Here is a 24424-nt window from a genome sequence, read left to right as displayed (position 1 = left end):
AAGATGCGGGTAATGATTTGAATAAACATGGATTTGCCCACACTGTATGTTTACTGCCTGCTACTCCCAGACATTTATATAATAAAGTTGTGGCCTGATTACAATCCACGTTAGCATCTCCTATTCTCCTTTTGATATACACAAAGTCTAACTCTCTAAGGAATAACTTAGATCAGATGCAATAATGGATACATAGTTCAATGAAAACTATCTATACAATTTCAATGTATGAAATACTTCAGCTAAGCAAATGCAGGTAAAATACAAACTCATGAAATTACTGACCTAACCCCAGACATGCTTAATTGTACTATAACACATATCTACATCCAAGAAACAAGAATGGTACCAAGAATAAAAAATGGGGATACCATAAATTGTGAGGTACAAGTGGAGATGAGATAATTAACATGGCTAAATTATAAAAACAATTGCCTCTTACTACTTTACGAAAACATCTATTTTCTGTGATTTCAGCAAAATGCTTTTTTCTTGCTAAAAGCATGTAAGATGAATAATCAATGATAAAGCTTCCCCTATTGTCTAATATGGTGACAAAGAAGGGAATGCTTGCGTTTGACACATATAGGTTGTGTCTACACTAGCTCCCTGCTTCAAAGGGAGCATGGTAAGTTGGGTGTCGGGAGATTATTAACGAAGTGCTGTGGTGCATATGCAGCACTTCATTAAGCTAATTCTCCCCTGTGGCAACTTCAAAGTGTTGAACTTCGAAGTGCCGGCTCGTGTGTAGCTGTGGCTAACCTGCTGGTACTTCAAAGTGCCTGGGCAATTTTGAAGTCCTTTACTCCTCAACATTTTGGGGACTAAAGGGACTTCGAAGTTGCCCAAGCACTTCAAAATACTGGCAGGTTAGCCGCGGCTACACAGGAGCCAGCACTTCAAAGTCGCTGCAGGGGAGAATTAGCTTAATGAAGTGCTGCATATGCACCACAGCATTTCATTAATAATCTTCCAACACCCTACTTACCAAGCTCCCTTCAAAGTAGGGAGCTAGTGTAGACACAGCCATACAGTGTGTCATACAGTGGACCAGATTCTCAGCTAGTGTCAACAACAGTGCCTTTTTTGTATTTTTCTTTTAAAAGAGGAACCAATACTCAGTCAGCTCCTCTTCCACCACCTCCAGCCAACCCTATGGCTGGGGCTGCCGAGGTTCCAGTACTCAGTACCAGCAAGTACCAACACAAAAAAAGTACTGGTCAACAACATATCTTCACTTAAGTCAATAGAGCTATGCTGTTTTAATTAAGCTGAGAATTTAGCATAGGTTAAGACTGTCCAGTCCATAGCCACTAACTGTTCACAGTATTTTGTATATTGCACCATGCAGCCAAATACTCCAACCAGTAATGAGTAGAATGCCCTCAGCAGGAAGTAAAAGACACAAGCAAGTACTGAGAAAACAGAAAGAAAAATCAGAATACATTTTAAACTATGTAAATTTAGCACAATCCCCACATACCACAGCCAGCAGTTGAGAGTTCATCACTTCCATTTGGACAATCCCTTTCACCATCACAAAGCCAATGTTGAGGGACACAGGCATGGGAACCCAGACAACTGAATGTGTCTGCAGCACAGGTTACCGATCCTGAAAAAAATGTCACAGATTAGTGCTGATTTATCCCAATAGAATCATTTTTGTGACATTTACATATAATAGTCATTGAAAAGGGTTTTTCTTCTTTTTCCTGTAAAAGGAAACTGAACATAACAGATTGTACTCTGTACAGTACTCTAAAATTTCAGATTAGGAGTGTACTCTAAATTAAAAGTTGGACTATCTACTCTCTCTTCTATATACTTTCACCCTACCCACAGTGTTTCACCCTATTCACCACTTTCTTAAACAAAAGAGGCAAGTTATCCTACTGCACTTCAAGTAATGTATTCAGTATAACAATTTCACAAAGTACAGACATATTTTACGCAATCACTGTGTATTTAGATGTTTTGGAAAAGAAGCCTGAATTTGAGAGGTGCTAGCAACCCTCAGCACTATGAAGCACTGTCAAACTGCCATGACAGCTCAACATACTGGAGGATCAGGTGCCAAAAGCCCAGTACTGAAAAATAAAAGAGTCAAGAAGAATCCCAAAGGTTTCAATGAATGTACTTTGTCCAGGGGAGTTCTTTATCTTTAGCACTTTACAGGACTTTTAGCAGTGATTTTTCATTGCCCAATGTTGACTTTTTTATGCTTGTTTTAAGATAAAAATCTCTTTTAGAAGAAAGTCTATTTATCCATTGGTACTTAATGGTACTTAATGACTTTAAGGGATTGGTTTTATGTAATTCAACATTATTATGTCTTTTCTTGAGTATAACCGATTTATATATATATTAAGATAAAACAAATTTTATTCAACCTTTGAAATGTTTATTACAAATAACTAAATTAATTCAAACAATTTTATCAGTCATTTTCATTTATTTTAGCCAAGATGAAAATTAACCTGTGTCGCTTTGATTAGAATGACATTTCAAACATGCCTGAAGTTAAGTTATGTCTTGTTAGAGATAGACACACTTCAAATACTTCACAGAACTAGGAAAACCAAATTCTGACAGCCTTGTTCCACCTGGAAACTGTTTGTTCCCTATTCCTATGGTAAAATAGGGCCTTGTCTCCCACTCTACAGCATATTGAGCCTCAGGCCATGATGTCTGTTAGATTTTGACAATGTATCCAGGGGCATCCTTATGATTATGGTGCTTTATGAAGTACTGTTAAACTGGTGCCCCTATACTTGACAGCAGCCCAGAGCTGCGGGGAATGACAATATTTTAGAGATGTGATTTTATAATCTTCAGCAACACACTAATGATTTTTAAAGCATATTTTAAATGAAGGTCCTGCAGATTTACACAGTAAATTCAGAAAGTGCTACTATATACCTGTGGTTGGCACTTGCCTGTTAAATGCCTTTACCACCACTTGAATGTCTCCTTTGCAGATTCAGTGGTCTACTAAGAGACCTAGCAATCTTTTTCATTTTTAAGTTAACTGGATTCTTTCTTGAGGAAGCAGAGCCACAGAACAGGGACAGAAAGAGGTGGATGTGTGGACACAAAGACCCAGTGGCACCCCAAATTTTCACATGCCCTTCATTACTGCGTATTGGTAAGGAAAGCCCCGAATATACCACAGCAGATGTTCATGAGGTACATGTTTAATACGTGACACTGCCTCCACTGAAGTTGTTGCTGCTGGCGGTGGTAGAGCAGTTTGGAGAGAAAGAGAGGGAACTCTAGCATGTTAAACAGATACTACATACTTTTGTCTCTAGTAATTGTAATGGTAGCAGATGCAGCTGTGTCCCCATATGACCCATTCTCAGTCTTCATGGCATTCTAGAATACAAGGGATTTATATGATTTCCCAAATTGTATAAGATATGAAGAGCTATGGATATTCTAAACAAACACAGTCACTATTTTGAAATAACTATGTAAACATCTATACAATGCAACCACTATTTCAAAATACTTATTTTGAAAAAGCAGATGTCTTATTCTGAAACTGGTAAACTTCATTGGCTGTGAGTACACTGCCCCTGCCCTTTGGAAGGGGCATGCAAATGCAGCTGATCAGAAATGCAAATGAGGCACAGATTTAAATATTTCATGCCTCATTTTCATACTCAAGCAGGAGCTCGATTCTGGAAGAGCTGATGTTGAAAGCCAAAGAGCCATGTAGACGGGATCCATTAAAAAGGAAACCCTGCTTTTGAAAGCACCCTTCTTCCTAATTTTTTTTGAAAGAAGGGTTCATTCAAGAGCAGGGTTTCTTTTCGAATGTACCCCATCTACGCGGCTCCTTTGGCTTTCAAAATCAGCTCTTCCAGACTTGAGAGCCTCCATGAGTATGCAAATGAGGCATGATATATTTAAATATGTGCCTCATTTGCATTTCCAATCAGCCTCATTTGCATGCCCCTTCTGAAAGGGAGGGGCAGTATAGCCACAGCCATTGTAAAAGCAATAGTGCCTATTTCAAAATAAGTACTTCAAAATAGGGGCTGTGTAGACAGGCAATATAACCTGTTTTAAAATAAACCATAGTGTGTACAATGGCTTTATTAGAAACGGGCCCTCCTTTGTGTAGATGTTCTATTTTGAAATAGCTGAGAGCTATTAGCAACGAAGAATCCTGTGGCACCTTACAGACTAACAGAAAAGTTTGGAGCATGAGTTTTCATGAGTCTGTACTCACGAAAGCTCATGCTCAAAACTTTTCTGTTAGTCTATAAGGTGCCACAGGACCCTTCATTGCTGTTACAGATCCAGACTAACATGGCTACCCCTCCGATACCTGAGAGCTATTGTAACCCACACGCCTATGTGTGGTTAACTGTCCCAAGCTGTGGTACCAACACCACTCCACCGAGAAAGAATAAGTGTCTGCTACAGCCTAAGCTGAGAGCCAGCTGGCCTTTAGCTCAAGCTGTAGAGGTGCCTGCACAAAGGTTTGAGTCTGCCTATTTCGAAATGCATTTTGTGTGTAGCTACAGTATTTTGGAATAAGCTATTCTGGAATACCTCTTCTGGAACAGCTTATTCAGGAATAATGTTGCTGTATAGACATAGCCCATGTAATTGCTCTGCACATGTCAGGATCAGTTGTAAAAAGATGGTATGATAAAATAAAAAAATATAGTACTCACCACATATAGTATCACTCTCATCCAAGCCATCTCCACAGTCATCCTCACCATCACAAATCCATTGTTTAGAAATACATTTGTGTGCTGAGCAAGCAAATTGATTCCATAAACACGAAGAATCTAGGAAAGACATCAGACACGATGTTCATTACGTTCACAGCGAGTTTCCTGAATGCACGAGCAAAATGTTCACCTTGCTTTTCAGAGCTGTAACCATAGATGTCACTATGTTATAATTCTGTGCTTTTGGAAACAGAACTCTGGATTTATGTTGGTTTCCAACTGATTTATGTTCACTAATACTTGTAAAGAACACACAAAACTATTATGTTAAAATACTTTTGAAATTCTTTTATAAGTAGATTGAGAGCAAAAACTTTTAAAATAAGGAGAATCATTTCTGCATTTCACATACATATTTTGCTGTAGCAAACTACTTGGCAATTATTGTAATAAGTGCATAGACAAGTACTCCAATTCTTTAATAATTTCCATCATCTTTTTATTCCACTCTTTAATTACATCTTGAGAAGATTTCCATGTTCTTTTTCTCATCTGGAAAATTGCTCTATATTTGCATTCTGCTGTCTTAACTGTTTACTTTTTTGAATACATTGGGAAATAACAATGCTCTGATTCAGTTCAGAATCAATCTGCAGCAGCATATCATATAAATTCCAGTTTCATATTAAGAATTTCATTTAGAAAAATTAAAGCCTACTTTTTCCATCCTTGACACAAGAATAAATGTATTATTCAACTGCTAGAAAAATAATTTCCAGATGAATAATAGGAAAAAATATTACCATATGAATTATAATAAACTTCCATTTGGAAACAGTGTGAACAATAAGAGCTATAAACTGGAAAAAGGTAACCAAGGGGGAAAAAAAAGATAAGGGGTTTCATCATAAAGAAGAAGCCTAAAATTCTTGCTGACAGGCTAAGCTTTGTAAAAGGTGTCTAGGTCTAGATATTTCTGCATTTCACGGATCAGAGTTTAACTTCTGTCCACAGGATGAGTGGCAGAACAAAGTAGCACTATGCATAGAGAATCAGGTTTCAGTCTGGATGAAAAAGCAAGTAGGAAGCAAATGACAGTGCCATTCAGCTAGAATTTATGAATGATATCTGTAACGGAGATTAGATGGTGGGGCTGCAAAAATGAAGAGAAAAGACCAATTTTTATTATGATCATAAATCAAGTTTTCCTTAGTATACAACGAAGCAATATTATAAAATCATGGAAATTAGAAACCAATTACTTGGGCTTTGCATACATGAAGTGTTTGTGCCAGTATAACTTTATTAGCTGGGCTACAATTTTTAAAATTATTATATTGACACAGACACTAGAATCAACACAATGGTATCAGTATAAATATATTTAAACTGTATAGCTTATGCCCTTCTTCATCTCAGAATAAGCTTTACCAGTATAAACACCTTTTATAATGGTATAATTTTGTCCAAACTGAGGATTGTACTAATTAAAATGTCAGAGCTGAAGCAATACAACTTTTGTGTCTAGACACTTCCTGATTACCTAATTTTTCTCTCTCTCTGTTACCTCTACAGGATTTTCCTTTTCAAGAGAAATATGCTTCAAGAAGTCAAAAAGGCAGCTGTTGCAGGTAGAAAGTAAGTAATATTTTGCTCTGAACATGAAAAAGAAATTAAGCGCAATGTATGTAAATCCAAGTACTTATTTCACAATGTCTATATCCTGCCTGTCAAAGCATATATTGCCCATGCCAAAACAGCTTAGAAAAATATTAACAGCTCACAAAAGCTGTGTCTACACGTGCATGCTACTTCGAAGTAGCGGCACTAACTTCGAAATAGCGCCCGTCGTGGCTACACGCGTCGGGCACTATTTCGAAGTTAACTTCGACGTTAGGCGGCGAGACGTCGAAGTCGCTAACCTCATGAGGGGATCGGAATAGCGCCCTACTTCGACGTTCAACGTCGAAGTAGGGACCGTGTAGACGATCCACCTCCCGCAACGTCAAAATTGTGGGGTCCTCCATGGCAGCCATCAGCTGGGGGGTTGAGAGACGCTGTCTCTCCAGCCCGTGCGGGGCTCTATGGTCACCATGTGCAGCAGCCCTTAGCCCAGGGCTTCTGGCTGCTGCTGCTGCAGCAGAGGATTCATGCTGCATGCACAGGGTCTGCAACTCGTTGTCGGCTCTGTGGATCTTGTGGTGTTTAGTGCAAGTGTGTCTGGGAGGGGCCCTTTAAGGGAGTAGCTGGCTGTTGAGTCCGCCGTGTGACCCTGTCTGCAACTGTGCCTGGCACCCTTATTTCGATGTGTGCTACTGTGGCGTGTAGACGTTCCCTCGCTGCGCCTATTTCGATGTGGTGCTGCGCAACGTCGATGTTCAACATCGACGTTGCCAGCCCTGGAGGACGTGTAGACGTTATTCATCGAAATAGCCTATTTCGATGTTGCCACATCGAAATAGGCTACTTCGATGTAGGCTTCACGTGTAGACGTAGCCAAAGTGAGCCAGGCCAAGGGTTTGTCCTAGTTCAGAAATGCTGCTGAGCATGCAAGAACAGAAGTTAAAAACTCTCTCCTTCCACTTTGATTTGGGCACAAAATTGCCCAAGTAATATTTATCAAGTCACAACTGTTTGTTTACCCTTTTTTGGTACCATGGCAGTAACAAGCAAGTTTGCATTTGGTTTGTCCCACTATCTTTAGTCAAAGAGGGAGAAGTGTCTGGGACATATTGCCACTGTCTCTCTCTATAAAGGGTATACATGAGAAGGTCTAAATACAAACACATTCCTAAAGATGCCAAAGATCTATTTTGTTTTTCTTGTTTTGTTAGTGTGTGGTACTTTAGGTGAGATCACCCTCATATGCCATATACATAATCTTACTTTAGATTAAGGAAGAATATTAGTAACAGAAAAAAAATCAAAAGAGAGAAAAAACCAAGTTATCTTGTGATAATATGCCATGAAGATATGTACCATTGTAATCTAACATTCAAATAAAATACTCAGCATCAGTCATGTTGAGATCAAGGCTATATTATAAAGAGGCAGTCTACATATTCAAATTTGATTGTAACATTTATTTGTAAGTGTGACAAAGCTCTAACCTTTTCTTGGTGGGTCCCATGGTGTTCCAGACAAATGTTGTTTGCTTCAAGGACTTGCTATGACCCTTAACCTACCCCCTGCCACCACTTACAGGCAAAGGTCACAGCCTACTAAACCACTTTCACCAAAGACCACAAAAGGGATCAGTAGGGGAAAAAAATGCACATTCTTTGTTGCCCCTTCAGGATTATTAGGAACATATCAGCCTCCTCTCTCAACAAGGGTCTGTCTTCTCTCTAAGGGGTATGTATCTGTACTGAATTCAGGGCTGGGGGGAACCCAGGCCTGCTCCCTACTCTACTCAGACCAGGGACTCAATGGCAACAGCTGTTGGTCATGTTTTTCCTTCACCAATGGAACCGCTAAAATTTCTCTGGTACACTTCCCTGTGACTCCCTCTCACTTAACACCTATCTGTACCTGAACTCAGGGCTGCCTTCCACATCGCTGGTCGGCATTTGTGCTCCCCATCCTCTGGTGATACTTCATCTCCTCTAGTTCCTTCCCACCAGATAGATTGGGAGACTGCTTTTAAACAGTATTGAGCTTGGCCTTGATTGGTTCTAGATGTCTCCATTAACCTATTGGCCTCAGATGATACTTTGCAGGTTAATTGGAATCAGGTCCTGCATTAGCCTAATGGCATAAACAAACTCTTTGAAGGTTAACTGGAATCAGGTGTCCACATTAGCTTAATCATTTTAACTAATCCTATGGTAGGTTAATTTGCATCAGGTGTCTTGATTGGCCTCTGTTTGTCTACCCAGGGAACAGGGACTTATTTGCTCATTCTGAGGCTGATATGTTGCTTTCCAGTACTCTTTTATAACCTTCTGGTCTGAGGCAATCACAAGGGCCATGGCCAAACTAGCCCCTCCTTTCAGAAGGACTATGGTCATGTGGCACTTCAGAATATGCTAAGGAGGTGCTGTCATGAATATGTAGTATCTCATTAGCATATTGGTAGCCATGCCTGCTTTGAAACAGCCAGTTTCAAAATTCACGCTGCCCATGTAGGTAGGGGTCTTTCAAAACAACCCCCCCCAGTTTCGAAAGACCCTTCTTCCCAAAACCAGATTGGCTTTCAAAATCAGGGGTGTCATTTTGAAAGATCCCCAGCTATAGAGGTGGTGTGCATTTCAAAACCAGCAGTTTCAAAGTGCATGTGCCACCATTATGGTAATGAGGTGCTGCATATTCATGGAAACACTTCATTAGTATATTCTGAAGTGCTACATTACCATAGCCCTTCTGAAAGGAGGGGCTAGTGTGGCCACAGCCAAGGAGAGTTTAATATTTCACAGAAAACCTATTTTTAACTGTTTCTGAGCACATTCTATAGAATAAAGCCTGCTGTTGTGCAATAGAGAATTTTAAGTATAGAATGAATAATATTTCTCTCCACCTTTCTGTCTGTATTTCAAAGTCCATCAATAAAAACTACTGAAGTAAAATTTTAGTTAAAATGAGTTATTTCATATAAAATATGAATACTACTTTTGTACACACGTATCAATGCTTTAGTAGCAAGAACAAGATAAAATGTTCTTACCACAATGCAGTTCATCCACTCCATCCTCACAGTCCTTTTGTCCATCACACAGCCATGTGTTCAGAATACATCTTCCACTAGGACATCCAAAATAATTTTCTTCACACATGGGTTTGTTTTGAACTGTGATAAAATAAATAATGTAATATAAAATGGTATCTACTATGAAACTAATAAAATTCTACTGAATTTCTTAAAATTCATGGAAAATGTTATTTTTTTCCATTTAGGCTGTGTCTACGCTACCACCTTCCTTTGAAGGAAGGATGGTAATTAGTGCATTGGGAGTTTACTAATGAAGTGCTGCCATGCATAGGCAGCACTTCATTAAGCAAATTCCCCCCCGCGGCAACTTCAAAGTTTTCAACTTCAAATTACCAGCACGCGTCTAGTTGCAGCTCACCTGACGGTACTTCAAAGTGCCAGGGCAGCTTCAAAGTCCCCTTACTCCCCTTAAAATCTATCCTCAACTATCTATTGAAATCAGTAAAATTGCCAACTTACGGTAGCACTTTTCTGTGGAACCCATTGGAATCTGAACTGACAACTCAAGTCACTTCACAAAAGCAACTAGCTTTCAGATGGTTACTTTTCAAATCCATGTATGGTTTGCTATTTACTTGGTGGTGCTAGGATTTTGCCACTGGCAGTTTGCATATTACTACTAGCACCAGCATTTCAAAGGAACCCTTTGAAACGTGCTGCTCCACTTGCAGCTTTGAAGAAGCACGCTGGGGGGAGGGGAGAGCTGACTGCCCTAAGTCCCACCCCTTCTGTCCTTGACCCTGCCCCTTCCAAAAGTGGGAAAGTGGACTCCTCTCCCACCTTCCCCTGGGCCTGCAGTGGTTGTTGGTGCTGCTGTGTGATAGGGTGGGATACATACATTCATGTTTTACTTCCGATAAGTGTGTTGTCCTATAGAACAGAACAGGGAGGTATGAATATTTCATGAGTGATCTCCTGACACACATGCAAAAGTTATTTTCAAAATATCAGGCAAGATTTCTCACACTGAACCGAAAGGCGGATTATACTCAATTTCAGATTAACTCCAAAGATTCAAGATCACTCAGGTTCAATGCTGCCTTAGTCTTCTATTTCCTCCTTAAAGAACTCCTCTTTCCACAAGCCAGGTTGACCATTGTTGATGTCTTCTGTGTTTATAGACAATGGTGAAATCCTGACATTACTGAAGTAATTTGGATTTGTGACACAATCAATGGGTCCAGAATTTCACCCTGTAAATCCAATCCTTAAACTATTTATTACCAGACTAAGGATCCAATACACTAAAGCATCCCTATTCAGAATAGAATTTACACACATACATAGCACTCATGAGAAAGCTTGAGCTTAAAATAAATTGCAGTTGTTAACAGCGATGGACATAAACCTGAATTAAAATACTATTCTGGGTTAGGCCACAGCTTTAACTTCTGTGAGTAGTTCCATTAATAAAAATGCTTTGAGGTAAATTTCATAGGATAAGAGCTTATATTTGTAAAGAAAGAACATAAACTATTTAATCATAAAAACAAACAAGTCCCAGACAAAACACACAAACACTAGTGATCACAACATTAATTAAAAAGCAAAGAGAAAAAATGTCACACAGACTAAGAAGACTGCAAAATTTTCCAAAGGGATAAAAAGGAAATGGACAAATAGATTATCAACGGAAGAAAAATGTCCAGAATTAGCTATCTAGATATTTATACTCCACTAATAACTGTAGCACCTCAGTGACAAATAGAATTAGATTTTGTACAACATTTTTAAAGTAACTCAAATGACTTCTTAATTAGTAGTAAAAATGATAGTATTAGGATCATGAGGAAAATGAGGCAATTATCTATGAGTTCAGAAGAAATTCTCACATTAACATTGCCTTCTTATACATTAGGTTTGCACATTATTACTACTTGCACCACTGCCAATTAAAAAAGAAAGGTTCATATGGTAACTTCATATAACTATTCAAAATACTGCATAATTATCAAAAGTTCATCCACATCTATTCAGACACTTGGACTCTTTTAAAATAGTCTCAAATTTTCATAAATCTAAGATGAGACCCCTACCATCCCTTCTTTTCTGAAATGAGAACATATTTAGAATAAAACTCCTTCAGTTGGTAACTGAAGTGGAACTATTTCTAGTGCTCTGAGGGATATAAGTAAGAAGACTTCTTGGAATAACAGGTCCTCATGAAATGGGTCCCTGGAAAGGAACAAAGCAGAAGCAGCTAGGAGTATAAAAATACAAAACTGAAGAGACTATTTTCATTAAAATCATATCAGCACCCACTGGACTTAGGTATGGAATTCCCTACATACATAAAAAAAATCCAGTAAATTTCCAAGTTGTAGAGATGATGATTCTAGACACTTGGGAGTGGGTTCACATCTCTTACCTGTCCTGCCAAAATAAATGTTTTGACATAGGAGTCTACTGTACATATGGGCAGTTGACAAAGATGGTGTTTTTCATGAAAGGTTTCACACCTTTCTGAGAGGGTATGATAGGCTCTGGTGTCAAGAGCATGGTGTAGAAAATTGTCTCAGCACTATATGAACTGATACTCTGATAAATTCCTCTTTAGGGGCACCCGGGTATAAAGTATGCCCTAAGACATCTTTAGCATATGAAGGGCATAGCCTGACTTAGAGCTAAATAACCCCAGCCTTAAAAAACTCATATCCTCCATCATGAACTGAATCTTTATTGGGTATCCAGAACAATGGAGCCCTAAGACTTCTCATCACCACTGACATAGTCATGCATTATAATCAAGTGTTTGCCCTATCTAATGCAGCTTGTAGTCCAGTCCTGATCAGAAGTTGGCTCTCATTCACCAAAGAGAAGATTTTTCTTTCATCACAGGAGGGATTCTTGTCAAAATATGTCAAGAACTTTTTATAATTAAAAGTATACAATTAAAATATGTAATTATAAAAATTAATATATATAATAAAATAAAAATATAATTAAAAATATGGGTATCAGTGTTTGATAAGTCACCATTCTATATTGTAAACTTGCTGATGCATACAATTTTCTGGAAAAGAAATCTCATCATTTAGACTCATGTTACTTTGGTATAGTGTTGTTTGGGTGCCTTGACTTTTTATTACCAGCTATTACCACAAAGGAGCTGGCACTGGGTGTAAGAAAAATGATATTTCCTCCCCCCCCCCACCAAGAAGCACAGTGGTATTTTTTTTGTTTTGTTTTGTGTTTAGCCTGCCTTCCAGGACATAGGAACTGTTGTGACCAGAGTCTGCCAAAGAACCCTTGGCGGGATCCATGGCCACCTTCTTAATTTGAAGACTATTTTATCTGCAGTAGAATATTGAAAGGTGTCAATCGTTTTATAAATGTGTTCTTGAATCTCCTCAAGGGGAACCTGCAAAGAGTGATACCCTTTTTTAAATGGTCCTGAAACTAAAGACATCCATTTGTGTCTTACAAGGAGGGATCACAGTTTCATCTGGTGATAATGAGGATTTCTGGTGGGGCTAGTAAGTTGGCAGAATAAGATGGGATCCCCTTCTCTAGTTCCTCAGCCTGAAAGGAAAACTGGGTAGATGGTTACCCAGGAACAACACCAAATTGAAGGTCCATGAACAGTTGTTGACATAAGAATATTAGTGCTCTGTACCATAGGTAAAAATGAAGCTAGACCCAAAGAAGTCAGATGGGAACATAACGGGGATTCTGGTTGTCATACAATTGGAGATTCCCTGGTGCTGTTTACAGTATTGGAATGGTAGCGAAGCAAATCAAGCACCAGAGTGTGGGTGGAGAATGATAACTTTGATAGTACAAATAATCAGTACTGGTGATACTAGAATGTAGCACTAGAGCTCGGTGATACTAAGGAAGTATTTCAGGAAGTTGAAAATATCAAGCTGCACGATGAAGGGGGGAACTTGAGATTATCATACGTTGGGACTTCTGTGCTCTGCTTCAGCACTGCAGACCCAGGACCAAGGTGGAGTCAAAGCTTCAGAAGTAGCCTCATGGAGCCACAGGGATTCTCTTGAGGTGGATTGTTGTGGGGAGGCTGTTCTTTTCTGAGACCACAGTGGAGATCTGCATCTGTTTTTCCTTGTCACACACCTTCTTCACACAAGCAATCTTCTCAACTTGTTGGCTGAAGATGAAGTTGACTGGTCCTAAGATGATGCCAGCCCCATTCGGCCTGGAGAACTTTTGGATACCAGCTGGCAGGGGCAGCAGGTTTGCAAACATTTTGTTGGTGTCCAGAGCCCACAAACATCCCCACTGAAACTCCCTTCCGTTCTTCTTGCTATAGCTGTGGAGGGCATATAGGTGGAGGGAGAGGGGAGTTCTGGGAGGGAGTTTGGGTGCTGTGTGCAGGCTGTGGGCTAGGGCAGTGGATTGGGGTGCAAGAGTGAATGCAGGCTTTAGCAGGGAGTTTGGGTATAGAAGGGGTTTAGAGTTTGGATGCTGGGAGGGAATGTGGGTGTGGGGGGGTTGGGGTGTGGGTTCTGGGTTGCAGTTTGGGGGCTTTAGAGAGCATGGAGTCAGCGGGGTGCAGGAGGTAATGGGGAACAGATGCAGGTTCTTGGAGGGACTGGGGTGTGGGAGGGAGTGCGGGTAGAGGCATAGGGGTATGGCACATATCTAGAGCACCTTGCTCTGTCAGCAGCTCCCAGGCAGGAAGATTGGGCTGTATCCATGCAATGTGGCCCACAGGCACCACCCCCACAGGTCCCACTGGCTGCAGGGGCACTTGGGGCAGAAGCAGTGCATGGAGACACCCCTCTCTCCCAGGCTGCAGGGACATGCTGACAGCCGCAAAGAAGGAGCATCTGCAAGCTGCTCTGGTTGTGTTGCTGGCTGTGTTTGTGGAGGCTCCCAGGCAATGTTAACTAACCCAAGGCAGCAAGCAGAGTCAGGCAATGCATAGGTAGCTGTGTGGGGCAGAAGGTGGGACTGGGGAAGAGACCTGGCCCTGAACTTTACTGGAGCTGGGCCTCAGGCCAGGAATACACCTGCAGCGCAGGCATCATGGGCCCACGTTGATAGGTCATATACAGCGTCTGAATTCAGTCTCATCAACTTTGTCCATTAAAAATATGTGGAGGTGAGCCTGCCTGGATTTTCAAGTCCTTTGTGTAGAGGGCTTACCAAGCTTACATTTACCAGGGGTATGTTACTCTGCTATACAAAATAAGCAGTTCTTATATCTCTCAATAACAGGCATTAGGTATCCTGACATTAGTGACAATATTCATAACCAGGGAACTGAGAAGTAGCCATCTCAGTACCAGGAAGAAAATAATAAGCATTTCCCTGGTAAAAAAGAAAATTAACACTGAAAATTCTACAAGTTTGGTGTCAAGTGGCAAACTCACTATAACTGGGAACTAAGATAATATCTACAATAAATGAAAAGAGAAAGCTATTATTACTTTCAAAACGGAAAAGAGCAGGTCCATCGCAAAGCCAGAAACTGTGAAAAGAGCTAAGTGAGTGGCCTGCTCCTTCCCTTTCTGCCTTAGGTGAAGCAGGTGAGGATTCTGAAGGTCCATGCATAGGCCCAAAGATGATGCTCACCAAAAGACTCCAGTCTCTGGCATGTGCACCAAAAGTAGAATATACACAAAATGAATCACAGGAGAACATGAATAATACAATCACCAAAACAATACATAGATGCCTCTTAAAGTGGAAGAGATTTCCTCAAAGGTTTGTGCCAAGTAATTCAATCCACCACCCATGAAAGCATGGGGAATGTGGGGAGTCAAGCAACATACACAATTCACTATTAAAAATTACTTGCAGGCTTGGGGCTATTTTCCTGAAGTTTGATGCTTAGATGTTGTTATCATAAAATCATAGAATCATAGAATCACAGGGCTGGAAGGGACCTCAAGAGGCCATCGAGTCCAGCCCCCTGCTTCAAGCAGGATCAACCCCAACAAAATCATCCCAGCCATAACTCTAGGGTTGGAGATTCCACCACCTTTCTAGGTAAAGAATCCCAGTGATTTACCACCTGCCTGGTGAAGTAGTTTTTCCTACTATCCAACCTACTCCTCTCCTTCTGTAACTTCAGACTATAACTCCTTGTTCTGCCATCTGTCATCACTGAGAACAGTTTCTCTCCATCCTCTTTAGGGCACCCCTTCAGGAAACTGAAGGCTGCTATTAAATCACCCCTCAATCTTCACTTCTGCAAACCAAATAAGCCCAAATCCCTCAGCTTCTCCTCATAGGTCATGTGCTCCAGCCCCCTAATCATTTCCATTGCCCTCTGCTGGACCTGCTCCAGCACATCCACATACTTTCTATACTGGGGGGCTGAAAACTGGATGCAATACTCCAGATGTGGCCTCACCAGTGTCAAATAGAGGGGAAAAACAACTTCTCTACATCTGCTCAAAATGCTCCTCCTAATGCAGCCCAATATACCATTGGCCTTCTTGGCTACAAAAGAACACTGTTTACTCATATCCAGCCTTTCATGCACCATAATCCCTTGGTCCTGTTATGATTAATATGATCAATGACAGACCTAAAATGGGGGAAAACAGCCAAAGACAATACAGATTTCTTCAAAGGAATGTCAGCATTAATTAGTAATAATTTGCATATCTTTGTAAGATGGATAATATGGGTGAGAGAGACAACTTCATAAGAATATCTTTATTTGTATACGAAGCACAGAGTATTGAATGGATAAATATTTTTCATGATTTCTCTGTATCTTTACTACAAATATAAATTATTTTTCTTTTCACATTTACCTGGGCATTTTAATTCATCTGTATAATCTCCACAGTCATTGGATCCATCACATATCCATTCTGGTAGTATACAAAGTGAAGTAGAATTACAACTAATAAACCCCGTAGATTTTACTCCAAGTTTATAGAAATTAACGCAGTCTGTGTTATCTGGAAAGAGCAAATAAAAATGATGCAATCAAGTGTATATATTTATAGATTGATCAATTAATCGGTGTCTTGATAAGCTCTGCAGCTTGGGTGGCCAGATTTGGATATATTTTTCTGGGATATTTAGGTTTCAGGAACATATTAATATTGAATTTATTAGTTAACTGAAATGAACGTTAATTACAGATCAAATGTGGATAACACTTCAGCACAGTGTTAAATAGAGAAGAAGGCAAATGTGACAGGAAACTGAATTTCTTACTGCAATTCTTCTCATCTGAAGCATCTGCACAATCAATGACCTGGTTACATTGTGCTGATTTTGCAATGCAAATTCCTTCTGAACATAGAAATTCTGTTGAAGCACATGTTGAATCTACGAAATGTATAATATGAAAAAGAAACAGTTAAATGCAGTTTGAATTGCCCTGAAAGTTTATAAGTAAAACATTCAGTTTAGCTAACCATGCATTTACAAAAAGTTAAGGCATGTATCACAAGTAAGGACTTTATGTGAAAGGGGCTTAGAGATTTTTTCATGTGTGTCTATAAGCACAAGAGCTGAGTGTTCATAACATTTGTGGAAAGAAAAAAACAGGTACATCAGGCTGTATTTACTGTGCTTTTAATGTACCAAAAGAAGTTTTTCATTCAACATTCTCGCTGTAATTACAAAAAGACTTCACTGTGAGATGGTGTTCAACCTGATAGTATCTCTGGTGCAATTGCTTTTGACATTTTAACGTTATACTAAATTATAAATATACGTTAAAACTGCATCAGTTCTAAATAGTCACAATACCTTACACAAAATTCATAACATTTTGCATTTCTTATAAGCACCTTTCATGTGATGATCTTGAGCACTTCATAAACATTAACTCATTATTACAATATTCCAGTGATGTAGGAACATACAATTATTATTACATCCACGTTTCAGAAGGGTACACCAACTGGAGAAAAGAGACTTGTCAAAGTCACATAGAGGGCAGGGGAGAAAAGAAAGATAGGCACTGTAACCAGCTCTCCAAAGATGTCTAAGAAGCTTGAACAGTTACACGGCAATTTTATAGCCTCGCCACCCAAACCCCATAAGCTCAAGTCAGCTGACATAGGCCAGCCGTGGATGTTTTACTGAAGTGTAGATATTCTTATAGTGCAAGAGTGAAGGATGAGGTGGGCACTCCATCTACAACCCACCCTGGTAGATTTCAATTACAAAAGTTAGGAACTGTAAGCTAATCTCCACAAAAATTCATTATAAACCTAACTTCAAAAGTAGGATTAACGTCTTTTTCCAGCACATCTTAGACTCAGTCAAGTTTTAAGTAATTATACCAAGATGTTATTTGCCTGCTCACTTCATCTTCTGATTGGTTCTGCTTGCTGAGGCTACCGGGTGTTTAAATTTAATTGATTGTGGCAAGACAATCTTTTCTTTAAAATATCATGCTCCTTTCTTCTTGGCAACCAAAATCTATATGGGCCAAGACACCACATTTTTTTTAAACAAAGCCTAGAAATATTTTGAAAAAATGATATAAACTTATCAATTACAGCTTAGTTAATTCTTTTTTCTTAAGTGTAATTATCAGTAGGGTTGACAACCTAGTTTGATTAATCCACATAATAATTCCTGAACCTTCAACAACCATTGCCATTCATCAATTAAGTTTGGGAGTGAGACAGATGCCTAGAAACAAGTATTATTCAAAAACACAGTTGATTTATTTGTGAATGAACAAAGAAAAAATCAAGAAAGAAACAGAACATTTGTCCTATTTGAAATGTCTTCAATTGTTTTATTTTGGCTTTCTATGGGGTAACAAAAATGCTTTAAAAAATACTCAGTGCGAAATCAAACCTGCATGTTCACAAGGACTCTTCTGCAGTGGAACAGGGCATTTCTTCACTGGGTTGGGTAGAATGTACAGTGGCCATAGAGGATGGTCACTTCTAACACTAAAAAGACCAGCTGTGCCAGGGTGTCAGCATTCTGTCACACTGGCATTATAGGGAATGAAAGGTCCAGTGTTAATCTATCCTCTTCCCAGACCCACAACTTCAAACAGGGTAAAAGAGGACCACAGAAAACAAACAAACAAACAAACGCACCACTCCTTCAGCCTGAGGGGATCCATGGTCCTACTCAGTTTTTAACAGTGAAATAAATACTTTGCCACCCAAGCTGCCATGAGCCAGTTACTTTTTAAGTGGTCACTGCTGGGATTCATTCTGTCCCTTTCTTAAAGTATACTGATTTTTAAAAAAATAACCTTGTTATCAAATTTATTTCACTCCTGTTTCATACTGTTGCCATACAGCCAACCTGGCTCAAGAATCATTGGGACAGCAGCAGAATGTGACTGGGCAGGGAGGGAAGAACATATGGAATACATGTGGCTCAGGGGAGGATTTCATAGGAAGAAATGCAGCTTGAGTTGTAAAGAAGAACAAAAACCTTGTTACCAGATGAGTTCTCAGAGAACCCATCTGATTGAACCATTTCAACAGGTTGCTCAACTTGTTTTCTGCACTTCACATTCGTACAGGAGAGCCCCTGACTCCAAGGCAACATGCAGCTGATGGGTTTGTCCCTCCCTCCCATCACATGGCTAGCCCTGCCCCACCACACCACATGGTGGCTGGGATGTGGGGACCACTCTGCATGGGGTGAAGATTCTTCCCTGCACAGGGTTTAGCAGGAAAGGCTGAACAACTTGTTTTCTCCACTTCACATTTGTACTGGGCAATGCCTCCCAAAGCACCATGTGCCTGTGGGGCTATCCTCCAACCCTACCATGTGGAAGATGGGTAATGTGGACCATGCCTATAGACAGAGACATGTTACGTCCTGTGTGGAGCTCCACTGCTTGAGAGGACTTAACCTCATTGGGATGGAAGCACAAAATGACTGGGGGACATTTGGAGTATTCTCCATTCCCAAATTGTGTGGTTCAGGGGTGGATTTTCTATGACAGAATGGAGCTTGTGGGCTCCCTCTCCCACTTCCCTCATACACACAGGCAGTTGCTGGAACTAGGGTTTCTTCTAATGCTTCCTTAAATTTTCCTTCTCTTCTTGAGCCACTACTTCTTCTAACAGGGTAATGGTCCCTTCCAGCAGCCATGAGACACCAACACCCTCTGGGATTCTTTCATTCTCTTCTATTTAGTCTTAGGGTTTCATGAGTCTGGAGCTAATACTTCTAATTGTCTCCTCACCTCACGTTGGAGATGTCAGTGCAATGGCCTCCTTAGAGGCTGCGTCTACACTAGCAAGTTGTTTCAAAAGATTTTTCGAAAGGAGGCTTTTTCAAAAGATCCCACAGAGCATCTACACACAAAGGCTGTGTCTTCACTTTCCACTTCTTCTGGAAGCGGCATGGTAATGAGCCATCGGGAAGATGCTAATGAGGCATGGATGTAAATTTCCCATGCCTCATTAGCATATGGGCACATGGTTCAGAGTCTGGAAGAAGCTCTAACAGAATCCAAAATACACCTGCAGATGCATGGCCCCTTTTGAGGATGAGGGGGCTTCCAGAAGGAGGTTTTCCTGCTGGTAGATCCCTGCAGGCCGTGTCTCCTCACGTGTATTTTGGAGTCCAGAAGAATTTCTTCTGGACTCCAAACCATGTGCCCATATGCTAATAAGGTACAGGAGATTTACATCCGTACCTCATTAGCATCTTCCAGATGGCTCATTACTATCGCGCTTCCAGATGAAGTGGCATGTGACGACACAGCCAAAGTGTTCTTTCAAATGTAAATCAAAAGAATATGGTGCTCCTTTCTAAATCACCCTTCCTTTTCCATTTCAGGATAAGCGTCCCCTTTCAAAAGTGTCTTTCAAAAGAAAACTTGTGTAGATGCTCTGCAGCGCCCCCCCCCCTTTTTTTTTTTTGAAAGAGCAGTCCTCATGGGGCCTGACTTCTCGATCCTTACCCTGGTCTTTTGAAAAAGCAGGGACTATGTGGACTCTCTCTTTCGAAAGAGCAGATCACTCTTTTGATCCACTTTTTTGCGCGTGGATGCACCCTTTCAAAAGAAGTTCTTTCATCTTCTGGAAGAGCTTATTTGAAAGAGCTCTGTGGTGCAGACACAGCCAGAGCGTTCTTCATTTCTATGTGGTGATAACTCACAAATTTCCCCCTCTACTTCAAACCTTGCACCATTAGCCAGATACACTACCACTACATTATCACTTTTTCATTGTATCTTCTTTCCTTGTGAACAATATGAAGTCTTTCCCTTGTCACATGGATTCTTGGTTTTGTTTATGTTCTCTAGGGGAAAAGACACTAACCACAAGAAACCAATGCTCTCTGTCTTTCCTTCTCTTCTTCTTTTGAGTCACAGTAACCACTAAACACCAACGTCTATGAAGGCTGTCACTGGTTTCATAGATGTACGTTGTTCCACTTGGGTATCATAGGCTTCAGCTTCTAAATCCCACCTGGTTGGTGTATTTTCATCAGGGGAAGAGACTTCTGGAAAATGGCTGTCCTTCACTTCTCTGCGGTGACAACTGACACATTTTTCTCTGTCTCTTTCTAGTTCTGGTTCCTTCAGCTTCTCTCTCTCTCTCCAATAGTACTTAATGTCAATATGAAGTCTCTTGAAAAAAAACCTCTTTTGTAAAAGGTGCCTCTTTCCATAAAGATGATTTTATGTAAAAAAGCTGCCTATTTGCATAATGCACATGATTGAAACAATTTCTCTGATCAGGGAAAGAGACTTCTGAAACATGGCCATTTGTTTTCGATGGCAGCGGGGAAATGAGGGCAATGCAGTCTGGGAAAATGACATCATACACCCATGACCACTTGTGGGGCATTTTTTTTCCCATAACAACTGGCAAAAAACCCAGAAGGCAATGGGGATGAAGGAATTGTGGGATATGTGCCCACAATGCACTTCTGCAACAGTCAAAATTTGGTGATTTAATGGGGGATGCACTAAGTTGACTTGGTGAGCAGGTGCAGACTCTCAACTTCGACTTAATCTAGTGTTACAAAGTCACCTTTAACTAATTCAACTTTATTTGGTAGTGTAAACATAGCCATTGTTAGATAGAAGCAGTTGGCATTTACCTTTACAGTTCAATTCATCAGAGCTGTCACCACAGTCATTTGTGCCATCACATATTTTGTTGTTTGAAATACAGCGGCGATTGTAACAAGGCCTAAAACCTCTCCGACAACTTCTGTTTTCTGGTAAAGAAAATGTAAGAGGTACTATAAATAGAAATCTTACACTAATAATAAATAAGTACTTAATTTAAATAAACGAGCAAACATCTGGAGATATTGCCTTCAGAAATGGTCATTGTATGCTATAAAAACAATGTGAAAGTAATCATTTATTGTCAAACTGAAAGAAGTTGAGGGACAAACATATAAACCAGTCCATTATTCTGATACGGCTACCTACAGAGAAAAAAATAATAAAATAAACATTATTTGGCAATGTTGGACATCTTTTAAGAGGTTTTTTTATTAATTTCATGCTGTCTGCTTATTTTCTTGATTCCTATGCTTTTTTTCCATTCTTTCCTCCATATCAATATGGTGCTATAATATTACTCATTTTTACCATTTAAAATATGGTAGGTATCTCTCAGAATAAGTTAAGAACAGTCTTAATTTTATGAGTATCTTACAATGAAAGTTTGACAGAACATGAATAAGATCATAGACTGAGAAAGAGAAGATGAAGGAGAGCAACAACAGTATCTCAAAATAACTAAATTTTGGTGGCTGTGTTTTTTTTTACATATATTTTACTTTATTGTTGCCTTTCTCCAACCTTATTTCTTGTAAGCAAGATGGTGCAGTGACCTTGAGGCAAAAAGAAAATGTGACTTCATAAAACTTTGGGGTGGGTGTCACAAATATCAGGAGCAATATAGATGAAGGCATGGAGACATTTGTAAAAGTACACTAATGACTTTTAAGGATGGGATTACTCTGATGTGAAGAGTGTGAGGAATGACACCTGATTAGATCAATATGTAGCCAGGGGCTTCATAATATACAGCTTTGAATGTCAAGGAGTTTTATCTTAATGTACAAAAAATGGGATGGTGCAGCAGCTCAGCAAGGAGAGAGACATAAGCACACTTGTGAGTGGGAAGGATATTTTGCCAAAGCTTTATGGACAGACTGTAATTGGCACAATGAGCATAAGATAGGCAAAAGGAATAACTTTTCATAGACAAAGCTGGATATTACAATGGTGTAGATTTGGAATATGACTCTTGGGACTGACAAGAAGTGGCAGATTAGAAAAGTGGTGAAACATTTCATTAAGAATACATTTCCACTGTATAGATGTGCTTGGAGAAGGAAACATAACACACTTTTATCCATCTAACATATAGATCAGCTTGAAGATAAGATAATAAAGTTATCAATTGTCACAGAGAAGTTGGAGAGATTTTTGTTATAGTCTATAATTAATTTCATACTTTATACTTCACTTCTATTCTTTTCTTATTTTCAGATACTGACCATTTTATATAATTGTATTTAAAAGTGTAAGATAAATCTATATGGGCTGTTTAAGGCTGAGAATAAACAGGACATTTTCAGGTTTCAGTAACTAGCTAGGTGGATTTTCCTTTTTGTTTTAAGACCAGAATTGAATGATAGAACATATCTTGGGATTCCCTGTAGTACCTGGAACCCAAACAATATATACAAACAATATGACGTATTTAATATGAGTAATTATGAATCCAAATTAATAAATTGAAGTTATGATTGAAAACACTTACCACAATAATAAAGTTTTTCATCCGATTTGTCCTTACAATGAACAATGCCATCACAGGTCAGTTGGTAGTCAATACATTCACCATTTCCACATTCAAACTCAGAGTAAATGTTGCATGTGGAGTTTTTAGCTAAACACATACACATTATATGAGCATTAAAAGCATTTTTAATAGTTTGCATTGCACAAGGAAATTAAGCAACATACAGTTCAAACCAAATTACTGTTTCTGTGTTTTTGGAGACTGAACAGGAAGCTGTACTGGACTTGCTGCTTAAACATCTTACAGCTGCTCAATGGAGCTATAGTATCTGCAGTCTGACAAAATTGGGTATGGAACATGGAGTCAAGGCACTCAAATTCTATGGCACAGTCCAGATAACCAATAAAGTTACACAATCATACAAGATTACCAGTGTCTGGTTAGCTACATTGAGGCCCCTGAGAAGTAAGGAGACAAAAAAAAAGCACATATTGTACATCCAAATAGAGGATCTGGCACCTATGTGACAGTAGATGCCTAAAAGAAGGTGACTAAGTGTATGTCTATACTTACGGGGGAGTGGGAGGAGGGGTTGGTGCACCATGATCCATATTTCAGGGATCAATTCTACCGTGTGTGTGAAGACACAGCAAAATAGACCTCTCTAGGCATGGGCATCAACCCTGGTACTGCACGCTGGCATGTGCAGTTAGGGACACTGGTGCAAGCCTGAAGATCCCTGATTTACAGCAGGGAAGAAAGGGGATCCTAATACGTCGATTCTAGCTACAAAAATGGCGTGGCTAGAAATGTATATCTGCAATCGACTCTGATCTCTAGTGTAGGCCAAGTCTGTGAGTGAAGCTGGATAAAAGGGACTCATTTCAGAACACTCTGTCTCTGACACCTGAATGCTATTCACTCACCACCCTTTTCCTCTTTTGTGGGCTGAAGGGGTTATAGACTGCCAGTATTTTCAAATGAGTCATGCTGTGCACAGAAGCTGAGTAAGAGGAAGACAGACCCAACTATGTCATAATCCTGGTACATGAGTCATAAGAGAATTAAGTCACAGGCCTGACATGAATAAGATGCACTTACTAGGGCTCATGACCAATAATATGCAAGGTCTCATTGCCAGGAGTGGTAACAACAACTAGTTTCTGACTGAAAGTTCACAATATCCCAGTGAAGGTTCTTTACCTGTGCAATATTTTCAACACTGTTCTGAGAGGAAAAGGAGGAGGAAAAGGAATATTGCGCTGACTACAATAACTCAATCCATGGATTTTCCAGTGCATCCTATCTTCTTCTGTTATCTTTATACTCGAATGTTTAGTCATAGTTCATACAGCATTAACTAACACAATTGCCAA

General features: G+C 39.7%; 1 protein-coding gene across 1 annotated transcript in view; it reads right to left on the bottom strand.

The window, feature by feature from the left end:
* The window catches only part of LRP1B (LDL receptor related protein 1B), a 1349009-nt gene that overhangs the window by 243778 nt on the left and 1080807 nt on the right, over positions 1-24424 (bottom strand). The window contains exons 46-52 of the mRNA XM_075000767.1: positions 23067-23195; positions 21382-21501; positions 16546-16659; positions 16134-16283; positions 9355-9477; positions 4689-4808; positions 1484-1612 (exon numbers count right to left, since the gene is read on the bottom strand). Of these exons, the coding sequence (XP_074856868.1) occupies positions 1484-1612; positions 4689-4808; positions 9355-9477; positions 16134-16283; positions 16546-16659; positions 21382-21501; positions 23067-23195 (885 nt within the window). The remainder of the gene's footprint in view (positions 1-1483; positions 1613-4688; positions 4809-9354; positions 9478-16133; positions 16284-16545; positions 16660-21381; positions 21502-23066; positions 23196-24424) is intronic.

Source organism: Carettochelys insculpta, chromosome 8 (genome assembly GCF_033958435.1).
Source record: "Carettochelys insculpta isolate YL-2023 chromosome 8, ASM3395843v1, whole genome shotgun sequence".
Taxonomy (NCBI): domain Eukaryota; kingdom Metazoa; phylum Chordata; order Testudines; family Carettochelyidae; genus Carettochelys; species Carettochelys insculpta.
The sequence above is the reverse complement of the archived record's forward strand: the minus strand, read 5'-3'. Positions and strand labels throughout refer to the sequence as shown.